Source organism: Cavenderia fasciculata, assembly GCF_000203815.1.
Source record: "Cavenderia fasciculata unplaced genomic scaffold Scf_Dfasci-F-a-25c12.r2-5, whole genome shotgun sequence".
NCBI classification, from domain to species: Eukaryota; Evosea; class Eumycetozoa; order Acytosteliales; family Cavenderiaceae; genus Cavenderia; species Cavenderia fasciculata.
In genome coordinates this window covers 3,312,222-3,328,119 of record NW_004457729.1, presented here as the reverse complement: position 1 = coordinate 3,328,119, position 15,898 = coordinate 3,312,222, and the positions used below count along the sequence as shown (strand labels likewise).

The window sequence follows — 15,898 nt, the reverse complement described above, 5'->3', positions numbered from 1 at the left end:
TATCGATTTGATTTGCTTTGTTTTAATAATTAGTAAATATTATTTAGCTTTTTTTTTTAAAGTTTATTTTTAATTTGGTGGATAACCTTGATTTGGATCGTTTTGATATCTTGGAGGTACTCCATAATTTTGATATGCGGCAGGGATAAAAGCAGGTTGAGAGGTTATGATTCGGCTGTGAGTTGGAGAAGTTGGGGAAGGAATTTGTGGGGATTGGTGTGAAGGAGATGGTGACTGAGAGTTATTTTGTGGTGGGATCATCATATGTGGTTGCATTTGATAGGAATTTTGGTGAGGATAGTATCTCTTTGGAACTCCATGTTGTGGTGGTGGAGGATTGTACATGGCTGGAACAGCAAATGGGGGTGGGAATTGTGGTTGGAAAACAGCATATGGAGGAGGGCCAAGGGGTTGATTCGATGCAACAGGAACTCCCTGATGTTGTGGATAGGATCTTGGTTGACCATTGTATGGCATTTTCATCGATTTAATTTGTGGTGGAGCAACCATTGGTGGTGGCGATGGGTAATATGGTGGGATAGGGACGACACCCATTGGAATGATGGGTGGACGCATGGAATAGCCACCGGCTGGCGAACCATACTGTTCGTCTTCACCACCTCCGTACTGTTGTCGATAGGATGGCACGTCGGACCAATAACTAGACACTGACTCTGGATTCTCTGGGTTTTGTTGTCTCTTTTTCATTGATTCATAATACAATTCGTTGATGGGTGTGGTCGAATCTGTGTTGTTGGAGGTGCTTCTTCCAATGTCGCCGCCTGGCATGCCACTGAAATCGTGGGGTGCAGAGGCTGGTATGGCAGCTGGCTTGAGGGTCAACCCCTTTGGTGTAAAAACGGGTGCATTGGCACTCAATGAACCTGGTGTAAATGCCTTGGCATTTGGATTTAATTTTAATTTCGAGGTTGTAGTGGTTGCAGTGGTCGTTGTTGCTGTGGTTGTTGTTGCTGCTGTAGCTTCCTTTTTGACATCTTCAGTCTTGGAGTCATCCTTGTTGTCGAGATTGGTTGGAGAAAGTGATAATGCTGTTATATTTGCAAGTCTTGGTGAATTTGGTCCAATCAATGGTGACGATGGACGTGATCTGCTAATGTTATAGTCGCGACTAAAGCTCTTGAGTTGCTCCATCTGTGCTTTACGATCAACCTCTGACTTTATCAACTTGAACTCGTTGAATTCCTTGATTGTGTTTTCGGTAAATGTAGGCTTGGAAGAGTGGAGCGAGAGTGCGCTGAGACCGACTGGATCAGAGACCAATGGCGAGCAGAGTGGTGAGCGTGGCTCAGAGTTTCTCATCTTTTCCGATACAATGGCAGCACGTACCTTGGTGTAGTTGGCAAGTGTACGAGGAGACTGACCATCACGCGGCGAAGAGACAAGGTCATTGTGATCGATCGAATTGGTTCTCTCTCTAACTGGGAATCTGAGTTTGGTAACTGGTGAGTTGTCGCTATTGATACCATTACCAGATGTCTTTAGAGAATTGGCAGAGTTTGATTCCGATTCCTTAAAGATTTGTTGTTGTTGAGTCAATTTCTCGTCCTTGGTTGGTGTCGATGATGTAGTAGTTGACGTGGTAGAAGTGCCAACAGCAGCAGCAGCACCAGCAGTAGCAACAGCAGGTTTGGTATTATTTTCATCCTTTAATGAAGTAGATGAAGATGATTTGGTAAGTGGCGTAACTGGTGCCGATTGTGTTTGCTGTGGTGTCTGTTGTTGAACTTGTTGATTTCTCTTGTTTGGAGGTACATATACTCCAGCCGATGATGATAAGTTTCCACCTGCTTGTTGTTTAGCTCCAGCCTTTGCATCTGGTTGTCTAACAACACTACTGTATCTCTCTTCTTCATCATAATCTGATCCCTTTACTTGTCCTCTTTCTTCTTGCATATGTAAATTTGATGATGTTTTCTATAGAATAAAAAAAAGGTTAATAATAGAATTCTACTATACCATTTTGGTTTGTTTATATTTATACATACACCTTCAATTTCTTGAGCAATTCTTTCGGCATCTCTTAATCTATTTCTATAACTATCAGATTGACGATCGAGACTGGTGGTGTAGAGATCTTCATCATAGGAAGAGGTGACACCAAAGAGCTTCTCGTTGGTTGAGAATTGATCCCATGATGCGTTTTGTTTGTTGAGTGCACTTGCTTCGAGTGATTCGTGTTCGCTGCCATCCGACATCCATGGAGTGAGCTCTCTTTCTCTTACGACGCCATCATGTCCGCTGATGTCAGTGTCGCTTTGGAAGGATGCACTGCCACGACCAGAACCTTGTTGGTAGGTGGAGAGATTATCAAATACGACGCCAGTGGCAGTAAGACAGAGGAAATCCTTGGATTCAATGACCATCAACGGGGTTGGTGGTGTGGTGATGATGGCTGGTGGTGGCACTTCCTTCTTTCTGGCCATCTTGATGACAATGCCCCAACCAGCACCACTAGTAGTGGTTGCAGAGCTAAGCAAACCTTCATAGGTTACTCCATTCTTTAGTGTCACCGATACTTGATAACCAACCAAACAAAGTGCCATATAAAGTGATCTATCCTTCATCTTTTTAACTTCTAAATCTTCATTATTATTATTATTGTTATTATTGTTATTGATATTATTGGTGTTTGATGGTGATGACTTGTTGTTGTTGTTTGATGGAGAAGATTGTTTATTATTATAACCTCCACTATTATTTAACTTTCCTCCGTTGTTGTTGTTATTGTTGTTATTGTTATTATTGTTGTTGAATGAAGCGTATGGCTTCTTTCCTCCCTTTTCCTTTTGACTCATGATTGTTGTTTGTTGTATGTATGTAGTTGTAAACTAACTAACTAACTAACTTTTAACTTTGATCTCCTACTAACTACTACTCCTACCCAAGAAGAATCCTTTGCAGCTGATTGACGACGACGACGACCTGACTAACTAACTAACTATTTGTACAATGAATAATGTTACTATTACTACTAGTTATATAAATAGATAGTATACTGTAATGATGATGGTGATAGTATAGGTTGGGGGGGGGGGGGTGGTGTACTATTACTCTATTACTCTACTACTCTACTACTCTACTACTATTGTGCCGATGAGATGACTAACACTTTCTACCCGCTTTAAAATACCGTTGTCTCAAACAAGTAATCTCTAGTATACAGATATATCTATCTATATAATGCGGTGTTGTTGATGATGATGAATGAGAGCTGCCCGGCAATTGTTTAATTTAGGGTGCACTTCATAGAAAAAAAAAAAGAAAAAAACATGGTTGGTTGTGTCAACTGACTTCAAATAGTTTGATGTTTTGAAGTATGAACATAGATATATACAATTTAAAACGAATGAGATAATAATGACAAAAACAGTATTAGTCCCAATAGCACAGTCATCTGAAGAGATGGAAGCAATCATTATTGTAGATTGTCTTAGAAGGGCTGGTGTAACTGTCACACTTGCAACAGTCCATGAATACTCTTTGGAGGTAGGATCGACATCATCATCCACTGAAAAAGAAAGAAAGAAAATAATCTCTATTAATACTATAGTATCCCGTTCTATAGATAACTGCATCAAGAGGTGTAAAGATTATAGCAGATGCATTCATAAAAGATGTTGATCAAGAATCATTTGATGCTATTATTCTTCCAGGTGGTATGCCAGGTGCTACCCATCTTTCCAATTGTCAGATACTCATTGATTTACTAAAGAAACAAAAGGAATCTGGTAAGTTGTATGGAGCGATATGTGCAGCTCCAGCTGTTGTTTTGGCCAAACATGGTTTGTTGGATGGTAAACAATCTTTCACTTGCTATCCCAATCCAACACACTCTGATCTTCTAGGAGCAGGTTATCAAAACAAATCGGTCGTTGTCGATGGAAATCTCATTACATCACAAGGTCCTGGAACTACTTTTGACTTTGCCCTAACTATCATCCATCAACTATTGGGTCAAGAGAAAAGAGATGAAATATGTAAATCTTTAATTTATTCTTCTCCATCTTGTTGTCAATAATAATAATAATAAACACCATGTATATATATTTAATGTTTTAAAAAAAGAAAAAGAGAATGTTGTGCGCAGGTTATAGTTTAACAAACTATAAGTATAGTTGTTGTTAGACTACTATTGCATGCATGACCATTACTGTTTTTTTATATAATTTTTATTTTATATAATACATAGTTTAAAAGTATTATTGAAATAATTTGTGTTATTGTTGTTATATGTTTAGCTATTATCTACAAGTTGTTGTTTGTTATTGAAAAAATATCCTATTATTATTGTTGTTGTTGTTGTTTTTTTGACCCACTAACTTAGTTATTATTGATACACCATATTACTTTCTCGCTAGTAAAAAAGAGAGTTACTAATTGAAAAAAGTAAGGGTGTATATATATAAGTTGAACTATGTACTATTGATTGTTGTCCCCGGCTATATGTGTATGTTGTGGTCACATTTCTTATGTTAAAATGATCTTTTGGTTCTTTCTGGCTTCTTCAGCGGCGTCCTTGTCCAAACCGGCTTGATAGGTGAATGCATAGATACACATGATACCAACAGTAGCTGCTTGAGCATAAATTCTGCCTCGAAGTAACTTGTTGGTGGTGATTTGATTACCACCTCTCATATGGTTGTATACACCTGATGATAAGAATCCTAAAGTTGCAAATGCACCTAAATATATTAAATATATGTTGTTTGAATTAGTATATACTACATTTATACTTAAACTTATAATGTTATTATAGTATTATTTTTAACTTACCTCCAACGAGGATATAATCTCTCTTTAAGGCATCCTTTAATGTCTTTGGTGGTGGAGGTACAGTGAACTTCTTTTGAATCTTTTGGAACCAAGATAACTTGTCAGCTGGAGCTTGGTGAGTAAGAGCATTGTCTGCTGCGGCGGCGTTCATCTTTGTTGTTGTATTATTAGCTGTAGTATTACTAGTATGTATATTATTATTACTGTGTTGTTGTTGTTCAGTAGTTGTTGACATGACGAAAAGAGTTGTTAAAGAGCGATCTTTTATAATTTTAGAATGCAAAAAGAAAATTAAATTAAAAAAAGAACGAAACCTCCACATAGTGCAACTTTTGCAGTTTGTTGGTTTTTTGTCGTAGATGTGGATACTTATTTTGGACAACTAACCTACAGATCACATGTCACTGGTTCGTTTACTGTTGAGGTCTTGCATGGTTGATCTAAGATTTGGTCAGTGATTACTGTGTTGGAACCTATTACACAAGGCCGATTGCTTGCTGATATCTATCAATAGGAATGATGTAATGTACGTGTCACACATTATGAAGGGACACTATTATATTCTTTAACGAATTGAAGCCTAAACAAACTATTATTATTATTAATAATATTATTATTATTAATATTATTATTATTATTATTTCTAGGATATTTTTTAATTATCTTTTTTTAATTTATTTATTTAATTATTTTATATGTGTTTATCTATCAATCTATCTTTGAACAAATAATACTTGTGGATCACCAGAATGATCTTCATAATTTAAAGTGATACCATTATTTGTAATAGATGGAATATGGAGGGTGATGTTGCTATAGGTGTTGGAATCGTATTGATGGTCGAGTTCATGGGCTGCTAAAAGTTGTAGGATGTTTTGACGTGCTACGTCGTTGTGCTCTTTGGTGATGAGTAAGAGGAAACCTCCACCTGCACCAACTGCAGAGTAGCCGTGTATCTGGTCATGTATAATCTTTTCCAAATCCATGACAAAACCGGGTAGCTTGGATCCTGTCGATACTTGTTTCTTGGTGTGCCAGTATTTTGTGAGTAGTCGACCAATCTCGGCTAGATCAGCACTCTGTATAGCCTTTCGCATGTCATCGGTTTGCGATGCAATGGATTCTATTGCGTCGAGGGTAGACTTCTTTCTCGCTAGGAATCCTCTGATCGCTTCGGTCACTTGAGGGTTGAGTCGTGGGCGATTGGTGTTGACTAGGAGCATGTGACGTCCGATATGTCCCATTTGGTCAGGTGTCAGTTGAATGTTGTAGTATTGGACATTGATACACTCTTGCTTGGATTTGGTGAGGTTTGCAATATCGATCTTTTCATTCCACCCATGTGTCAATCCTCCGACGACACCTCCAAGCGAGTCGCTGAATCCTCCACACGTAGTCATCATGTGTTCAACCTTGGTACACGCATGCACCAAATGCGACGGTGACATAAACTCGACACCATAGATTCGCGCAATCGCAGTCAGCACGCTAGCTGCCAGCAACGAGCTCGATCCCAATCCACTGCCGTACGGCAGCGGGCATGATATCTCCACCTCCAAACCACCGACTATTTCCAACTGTTGTTTTAATGATTCATGGTGTCTCTTGTGATGCTGTGTTTGTTTGCTTTGTCTACCTTGTAAATCTCTTAGATTCTTTAATATATCTGCATCTTGGTCAATGTCACCTGTTGAAGGTGGTGTTGATGTTGTTGTTGTTGTTGTAGTTGTAGTAGGGTCGGTTATAGTCGCAGCATGTGAATTATAAACAGACCATGGAGGGTTGACAATACCAACCTGAAGAAAACAAGCTTTCAGCAATGCATAGGGTGCAAGAGGTCGCTTGAAATCTGTAAAGTCGGCGAATCTTTGGAGTACTAGTGGAGAGCCAGATTGAGCAGACGAAAAGATGACGATTGGTTCGCTGATACGTCTGGCACGACATACGTACGGTGCAACGCCGTCAATGTGGATGGCGGCCGTGACAGCACGTCCACCCTGCTCATACGACATGGGCGCAAAGTCTGTCCAGAACCCACCAAGATCCAGTCGGCCCGGTGTCTCGACACGCACCCATTTCTCGATCGGTACGGGACCGCTGTCTAGCGGCTTGGTAGTGGATGGGGACCGATCCACCACGTTTTTAATGAGTATTTGACAAGCTGCGTCATAATGTCTGGCAGCAATAATCACATTCTCGCATGTGTCTAGCCAGTTGGCGCGCTCACTCGTCAGCTTGAGAATACCAGCCTTTTCATCACCACGAGAGAATGATAATAGTGCTTCGCACCATTTGCTGTGATGAGCGGGTCCTGTGCGAATACCACCCCTTCCAGCCATCCAAATGGCCATGAGATCACTCATATTGGATAGTATACGAGGTACGACGTGAGACGGTGTGGTGATGAGGATACGGTCCATAGCCTGCAATGCAGAGTCGAGTGTATGGTCACGCATTCTACTCCACTTGAGAAAGTAGATATCCAGGCATTGGCGACTCCAATTCTCAGAGTACACTGAATTGACCCTCATCATATCGATTCGAAACGAGAGTACTCTACGCCAAAGAAACGATGCTGCCACATCACCCTCGACACGATTCGAGTGTTCCAATTGTTCCTGCAGCTGACACACTTGGTCACGGGGTAATTGTTGTACCGACGCACTAAGGGTGGCTGTCCGCTGGAGGTATTTCACTCGTGTCTCTGCAATAAGAGTAGTCTCACCCGTAATATCGGCAATACTCATTCTCTTGGATGCCTTCCACCGTCCAATCACCGAGAGGGGTGGTTTTTTGGTAAGATCTTGTATCCACAACGCACTCTCCAACATGTCCTCGTCACCAGACACTGACAACACTGGAAAGAGACGAGCTGAACGCAATAGTCTTGGGTAGTTGGGAGGCCAAAGTTCGTCGGGCGATATACCAGACGATGTGAAGAAATCGTCCCATTTCTGATTGGCTATTGTTGCTTTGGGGTCAGTGTAGAGGAGATCGATATTATCGTCAATACCTACAATCACCAATACACGTGGTCTATTTTCAGACGACGAAATACCCATGATTGTTTTTGACCCATGGTCACTCGTTATATTGTTGGTAGTGTTGTTGTCAAATGAACTTTCAATCAATTTATCAATACCTCCAATATCACTTGTGTGTGGTGTTGTTGTTGTTGTTGTTGTTGATTTCTTGTTTTGTAATCCTCCAATACCTCCAATTTGATTGATAGATTTACAATGTTTTGGTTTTGAATTCCAAGGTGATTTGAGTTGAACCTCTGAGATGGTCATACGATCGGCAAAGTGTGCTCCACAAAACGACTCTCTTACACCTAGAATGACACAATCCTTTCCGACACTCCAACTACCCGACAATACACAACTAATAATAATCGAGTTCTTGTCGGCCACTCCATCTCCACTCAACAGGCTATTCAATACAAACCCATCAATTGGATTCTTATTATCAATATATGAATGTACTACCTTTTTAATTAAAATATCTTCAACTATTTCCTTTTGATATTTTAAAAATGATAATAAATCACTAAGTAATATAAAGGATACTTTTGGTTAGTTTAAACTATAATAACATGAATAATCTATATAATTTGCTTACCCAGCATCTTTTAAAAATGAATAGTGACCTTTAACTGATATGGCTGTTAGAGGAGTTGAACGAAAGGTTTTCCATAATACTTGACGTGCCATTTCCAAGACAAAACTTGGATTATAATGATGAGGAGTCAGTGAGAGATAGGATACTAGTTTTTGACTCTGACTCATTACTTCTAATATTTCTGGATAGACAGAGAATTTGAGTAGCGATGCACCATTATCGAGTGCCAACGTGGTGCAAGAGTTGAAGGGAGTTGTGGATTGGAGATAGAGAAGTTTCTCTACCGATTTTGGACACATTCTAATGATATTGGTGTATACCATCACCTTTTCCTCTTGTTGTTGTGTTTTGGTGTTGGTTTCTCGAAATATAAATTCTTTGTCTCGTAGCTCAGTCTCTGAGAATTTATTACCAAACTCTTGAATGACACCAAATGCATCAGTCTTTACGGCAATGTGACGTGTTGCAACTTCGGCGTCGACCGGTATAACCAACGTTTGAATACCTTCGCTGTTCCACATACGTCCACCCACTTGAATGTCCATGACATCATTTTCGAGCAGAACCAATGATTCAGTACTAGCAACAATCATTCCAGCGTCAATGTATCGTTCAATGCGATTGAGGTTACTGAGTAGTATGTCAATTGGATACAATGGGTAGACATCAGCAACATCCCATGCTGGATCATCAGCATAGTCGTCGTCAGCTGCCCTCGCAGCAGTGGCAGCTGAAGCAGTCGACATCTCTAATCTACAAGTTTCTTGTTTAGCCTTGATCTCATTGTTGTTTAGTCCATAGAGTGATGATGAACTTGAACCGCCGCCACCGCTGTCAACAGTTGGACATTGTGTACCGCCGATACCAGAGTGAATACGTCTGAGTGGATACTTGTCAACCACCATACATGTGAATGCTTTAGAGCAAAGGTTGACAAGTGTCATGTGATGAAAGAGACCACCAATGTGAAGCAACAGTATTTTAGAGTTCTTGACCACCTCGATATCGATGAATGAGCGACCGGCCAACCCACTCAACTTGTCTGCAATCGTCACCAATGAATTCAACGTAGATGTACCACTACCAATACGTGTAAAGTTGAGATACTTGATCTGATCAATCGGAATATTATCAGTGTTTGATGTGACTGGATCGGGAATAGGTACAATGATACAATTTTCATTGATCATACCAGTACATTTTCTAGCATTCAATTCATTCACAAATTCATGTGCCTGTTCATAAGTTGAAGCTGTAACTCCAATTGCATCCCATCCTCTTCTTTTCATCTAGAAATATAAATGGATTAATTAATTAATACAATTGGATGATTTCTTTCGAATATTAATGACTTACTCTTTAACAAATTTGTTCAAATTATTATTACTAATAAATAAGTACGTTTCTATTAATATCTATTGTTGATATACAAAGAATATAACATATAGAAATGATAGAGAGAGAGATGAATGAAATGAAATTTACTCGCACAATGCGATTCGTTCATCTCACTAGTGAGCTACCCATGAGTGCTTTACTACTTTCACCCCACTTGTAAATTGTTTCCTTTTTTGTCTTGTCTACATTTATTAATATTATTATTATTCTTTGATTATTAATATATACTAGTTATTGCAGCTATGGTTATTGTTATTTGTATCATTTTATTTGTTTGACTATGAATTTTAATAAATTAATGTATTGAAAAAAGAGAAATGAGATGGATGATCAAAAATAGTTTAAATTAATTTATAGAAACTACTGCTAGCTAGGTAGAGAGAAAGAGAGGGTACCTAGTTGATTAAAAGATGAAAAGAGAAACAGTTGAATTGGGATTGATAGTGATAAGTAGTTTGTTAGTGTATTGGTCACATCATAGAGACGAATCATCATCATCATCATCATCTATCAAGAAATTATTCAATGACGACGACGATAGGTTGAAACGTATTCAAGATCAACAACAACAAAGATATATAGATGGACCTTTATCATCATTATCTGAACTCATATTCTTTGTCATTAATATTGGTCTAGTCATCTTGTCATCCTACATTAAAGAACCAATCTTTAATCATGTATTGACCAAATCAACTAGAACTGAAAAGGGATTGGATCAAGGACTACCATTGGCACTGTCTCTATTGCCAATGGTCTACACATCGATCAAATCATCTAATCTTGGAATGGTGTCATCATCCTATTCAATCCCTTCACATATATTCTCAACCATTGTCACTGTACAACATCTACTCTTGGCATCATACCTAGCATCTGTAACATTACTCTTTGTCATTTTGAAAAAGAAGTATCTACATTTAATCTTAATCTCTCTACTCATTATAGTAATTGATTATACTACTTTTGGTATGTCAATTGATAATAATATTAATAACACTATATGATTATTAACTTATCTGTACTATCCTTTTAGGAATAGAAGCAATGATATTTGTAATTGGATATAATATATTATTTATAATATTATTCAAAGCAATATTAAATTATTTCCAAACTAGTTTTACATTTGGAGAGGCATCTATTATAAGTCAGTTGATCTCATCACTTTCAATACCATCGATTTTCTATTTATACGATCAATGGGATCATGTCAATCCTTGGCCAGGGTCTGGTGGTGGTGGTGTCAAAGAGTTGGAATTTATGACTGATAATTTACAAGTTATTAAAGTTGCAATTGTTGTATTGATCATTGGTGCTATACTCATTGGTATAGTAACATCTAGACTGACTACATTTATACGAAACAATGCGTTGATTCAACAATCAAACACAATGTTTTCACTCCATGTACTATTATTCTACACGATTGCATTGTTTATGATATTTGGAGTCTACTATCCATTACTCTATCATTTAATTGGTCAAAATATATTCCTTTGGCTACAAACCTACCTCATTCCAGAATCACTCGAAATGTTATACCAATCATCTGTTGGAAATAGAATTACCGTTATTGCATGTTGGATTGGATTACTATTTGTTACCATCTTATTCTTTTCACCTCCTTCTTCCAATAATAACAACTCTACATCTATATCAACATCAACATCAACATCTACATCAACATCAAAGAAATCAACATCATCATCATCATCATCAACATCAACATCATCAACAACAAATAATCAACAACAACAACAACAACAACAACAACCAAATATAATATTAAGAAAATATTTCCATTTATTAGCAATTATAATGTTTTTACCAGGGATATTGATGGAAAGAACATTCATGTCATTATCATTTGGAGTATCAATCAGTGCATTGATACTAATAGAAATATTGAAATATGGTAGAGTTCCTCCGATGGGAAAATATATTGCCGGATACATGGACGCATTCTTGGACGCAAGAGATTCTGGTGTTATTACACTTACCCATATTTACCTATTGCTTGGATGCTCGATTCCTGTTGTTATCCCATTCTATCTCGACATTAGTTTTTCTACAACCAAGCCACTGCTTTCTATCTTTTCCGGTTTGCTAACTATTGGTGTTGGTGATAGTGCAGCATCCTATTTTGGAGTGAGATATGGACGTACAAAAATGTTTGGTACCTCCAAATCATTACAAGGAACCATCGGTGGTATCACATGCACCGTTTTGGCATGTCTTGTACTCTTACCATTTATTGGTATTCCTTTTACCCTCTCCACACTGGTTCACATCATTATTACCTCTACACTATGTTGTTTAATTGAGGCATCAACTACCCAAATAGATAATTTGGTTTTACCTCTTGTTTGTTTATCTTTATTAAATATTTAAAAAAAATTAATAAATAAACCAAACAAAAATAAGAGTATTAAATTAAATATTACATCACATGTGTATTAATATTAAAATGGGTAAATTTATTTTTATTATTATGAATTATATAATTATAAAAAGGGTATAAATATATTTATAAAGATATATATTGAAAATTTTTAATTGGAAAATAGATATTTAAGAATAAATCCAAGTAATAAAACAACAAATACAATACCAAGGTTCATAATGAGTGAAGGAGTAAAAATGGTTTCAATGGCGGATGGGGTTTTGGATTTGGATGTTGATTTGGTAGTGGTAGTTGTTGTAGTATTAGTTGCCTTGGTAACTGATTTGTTGTTGGTATTGTTGTTAGTCTTTTTGGTAGTGGCGGTAGTAGTGACAGGGGCGTTGGTAGTGGTGGTTGGTTTCTTCGCGACAGCAGCAGCAGTAGTAGTGTTGTTGGTGGTTGTTGTTGTTGTTGAAGTATTAGTCTTTTTAACTTGTGGTTGTGAATTATTGTTATTATTTGATTGCGTGGTGGTAGTATTTTGAGTTGTAACTGGAACTGGTACTGCTGTAGTTTGATTAGACTTGTTCTTTTTTGGAGTAACAACTAGCGGTGCTTCAACCTCCAAGGCTGATAAAATATTTTTGTTCTTGATATTGGTTGGAGTTGGAGTAATGACAACCTTTTCAATCTTTTTCTTTTCGACCTTCTTTTCAACTACCTTTTCAGCAGTATTGTTGTCTTGTTCGGTAGTTTCTTCTTCGACTTGCTTCTTCTTCTTTGGTTTGTCGGCTTCGATCCACTCTTCGGTTGGCTTGCGTGTCTCGATGGCAATCTTTTTCTCTTCAGTCTTTGGCTTGATAGAGATGACAACTCTTTCTTGAATGGCAACTGGAGCGACAACAACAGTAGCAGCAGCAGTGGTGGTGGCAATATGTTCTTCCTCTTGCTTTTGCTCTTGAACAGTCTCCATCATCTTGAGAACATCATTCTTTTCCCACAATGAAACTTGTGGAACGATGAATCTGTTTCTTCTCTCCTTTTTACGCTCAGCTTCTCTATCTGGCTTCTTGGTTGGAAGTGGTGGGAGTTCTGGATCGATTTCCTCCTTCTTTTCTTCCTTCTTTGGTTGTTGTGACTTTTTTACCATTATTGTTGTTTTTGTTGTTATCTTGCTCCCAGAAAGCTTCATCCTTTTTCTTTTCATCCTTCTTTTCAACAATTGTCTTTTCTTCCTTTTTGTTGTTGTTAGATTTCTTTGGTTCCTTCTTTTCGACTGTCTTTTTCTTTTCAACCTTTTCTGGAACAACAGCAACTTGTTCTTCTACAATCTCTCCTTCTTCCAACTCTTGTTGTTTGACTGTTTGTGGTTGTGGGGTTGGTTCATGTCTGATAACCTTGATGGTGGTATCAACCTCTGGCTTGGTTTGAGTCAAGAAAAGACCGGTGGCCCAAGCATTGACCTTTGGTTTTTCAGCAGCAACAACAACTGGTTGGACGTCGACAGCAGCAGCAGCTGGCTTGTCTTCCTCTGACTTGGCAATAATGACAATTGAGTCATCCTCGACAATCTCACCTTCTTCAATCTCTCTTTGCCAGTCGACATTCTTGACTGCACCCCAAGCTGGTTGTTGTTCAACAATCTTGGATGATGGAACAGAGGTAGTGGAGGTGGTAGTGGTAGTTTCTGGGACAGTTTGTTCAGACTTGTCAGATGGACCCTTTCCAAAGAGGATACCAGTAGACCAGGCATTAACACCTTGTGGAATCTCTGGGACTGGTTCAGACGATGACGACGACGACGACGAGGTAGTATTTGATAGAGACTCCTTGGACAATTGCATTTCCTTGGCAATTTGCATTTCACGAGCGATTTGTTGGTCTCTACGAGTTCTCAAGTCATCAGATGACGATTGCATTGGCTTGATCTTACGGGCTGGGTTTGTCGATGACCATGGGTTCTTGTTTTGGCTGACCGATGAACCAACAATACTCCATCCATCCTCTACCTGTAAGTTATTAGATTGCATATAGGATTGGAAATTTGAATTGTGATCAATCTTTCCATACATTTTGTTTGTCTTTTTCTTCTTTTCATCATTCTTTTTTAATGTTTTTAAGAAAATTGTATTCTATAAAAAAATAATAATAGAAATAAGTATTCAAAATCGAATTGGTGGTTCAGATCTAATTTGTGATAATTACATTATGAGAAGAGAATTTGGCATATTTAACCTTTAATATATTTTGAATGGTATCTTTGAGAGCTTGAACAGCATCTTGATTGTCTGAATTATCATTCCAAAGATTAATACTAACACCCCAACTTCTAAATGATAAAACAATACCATTCTAAAAGTATTAAAAAAAATAAAAAGGTTGTTAGCTATAACCAAGTAGATATAACTATACTTTTGTTTGTATACTTTACAGTTTGACTATAATGTTCCCATTTTGATTCTTGTACAATTGTAGTTAATAAAGAAAACCAATTATTTAATACTCTTGAAAATTCTGGATGATCTTTCATATAATTTACAGACTAATAATAAAAGAAAATATAGAAATAGATATCATCTGATTAGTATACTCTGTAGAAATAAATATCTATCTATTTCTATCAACTTACATATTTTCCACCATCCTTATTCTTTACATCTTCCCAAGCTGGTTCAATACCTTCCTTAAAGATACTGATATTAGAGTCAACTGGTGATGATAAACCTTTCCATAATTCCTTTAAACTCTATAATAATGATGATGAATGACAAATAGAAACAGATATATTAATATATATATGTTCCAACATTTCAATAGTGATTTGACAAACAACATACATTTAAAGTGTTAAATGTTCCAATCTTTTTAATATTTTGAAGATATTGATCGTTTTCTCCTGGGTTTGCGGGTGCTGGAGTGATTTTTTCTTTGTTCTTCTTGTCAAAGAATACTACCCATGGTTGAGTGAATTCTTTGGCCGATTCTTCTTCATTGTACTCTGCTGAAAAGTCAAATTGTACATCGAATTGTAAATCTTGTCTCTTAGTTGGTTTGTAAGGGAATGATTCTGTTACTTGTTCTTCATCTGATGTTGTTGTAGTAGTAGTGTTGGTTGGGGTGGCATTGGTAGTGGCGGTAGTAGTTGGAACATTATCCGAGGTAGTAGCATCCTCCTTTTCAGCAGCTGCTTCCTTTTCCTTTTCAATAATGTTTAACTTTTGTTGTTCGATTGATGATTCATCTACAATGTTTACAAAATCATCATCTTCATCTTGTTGTAATACGTTAAAGTAATTTGACATTTTCTATCTATCTATCTATCTCTTTATATATATATATCTAAAAAATACTAAGATGATAACATTAATCTAATATATAATATATATATACAAATTGAAATTTCTTGTTATTGAATATATATTCTATATATCTTGTAGTAATAGATATAATAAGCAACACTTTAAAGCAAGGGAAAGACAAAGATAGTGTTAGTGCACACAGCAGGCTACAAACTCAAAAGCACAATGAAAAAACAAAATTGACCGAAGGTTGACTGCTGACTCGGTTGGGTAGGTGAAAAGTGCACCAAAAAAAATCGTGAGAGATTTCTCTCTCCCTCTCTCACAGCTGCAAGTCTCGTGACAAGGTCAGCAGCTGATCGAAAGGTACGTTTTAGATTTTTGTCAATGCAAATTGTTT

At 37.4% G+C, this 15,898-nt stretch overlaps 5 protein-coding genes across 5 annotated transcripts; 2 read left to right on the top strand and 3 right to left on the bottom strand.

The window, feature by feature from the left end:
• Positions 1-69: 69 nt before the first annotated feature.
• Positions 70-2,816, bottom strand: atxn2 (ataxin-2; the record flags this gene model as incomplete). Its single annotated transcript, XM_004359578.1, has 2 exons — positions 70-1,935; positions 2,007-2,816. The coding sequence occupies 2 exons, from the start codon at positions 2,814-2,816 to the stop codon at positions 70-72; spliced, it is 2,676 nt and encodes an 891-aa protein (XP_004359635.1).
• Positions 2,817-3,378: 562 nt separating this feature from the next.
• DFA_01670 (DJ-1/ThiJ/PfpI family protein) lies at positions 3,379-4,039 on the top strand (the record flags this gene model as incomplete). The annotated part of the gene is made up of 2 exons (XM_004359577.1): positions 3,379-3,507; positions 3,587-4,039. The coding sequence occupies 2 exons, from the start codon at positions 3,379-3,381 to the stop codon at positions 4,037-4,039; spliced, it is 582 nt and encodes a 193-aa protein (XP_004359634.1).
• A 449-nt stretch (positions 4,040-4,488) lies between these two features.
• On the bottom strand, positions 4,489-10,078 carry DFA_01669 (L-fucose kinase; the record flags this gene model as incomplete). The annotated part of the gene is made up of 8 exons (XM_004359576.1): positions 4,489-4,703; positions 4,795-5,055; positions 5,385-5,457; positions 5,529-8,178; positions 8,242-8,343; positions 8,416-9,704; positions 9,928-9,995; positions 10,042-10,078. The coding sequence occupies 8 exons, from the start codon at positions 10,076-10,078 to the stop codon at positions 4,489-4,491; spliced, it is 4,695 nt and encodes a 1,564-aa protein (XP_004359633.1).
• A 145-nt stretch (positions 10,079-10,223) lies between these two features.
• On the top strand, positions 10,224-12,207 carry DFA_01668 (uncharacterized protein; the record flags this gene model as incomplete). The annotated part of the gene is made up of 2 exons (XM_004359575.1): positions 10,224-10,782; positions 10,850-12,207. 2 exons carry the CDS (start codon positions 10,224-10,226, stop codon positions 12,205-12,207), a joined length of 1,917 nt encoding a protein of 638 aa, XP_004359632.1.
• Positions 12,208-12,368: 161 nt separating this feature from the next.
• Positions 12,369-15,501, bottom strand: DFA_01667 (eukaryotic translation initiation factor 4E family protein; the record flags this gene model as incomplete). The annotated part of the gene is made up of 6 exons (XM_004359574.1): positions 12,369-13,315; positions 13,347-14,331; positions 14,405-14,551; positions 14,631-14,741; positions 14,829-14,945; positions 15,037-15,501. The coding sequence occupies 6 exons, from the start codon at positions 15,499-15,501 to the stop codon at positions 12,369-12,371; spliced, it is 2,772 nt and encodes a 923-aa protein (XP_004359631.1).
• Between the last annotated feature and the right edge of the window lie 397 nt (positions 15,502-15,898).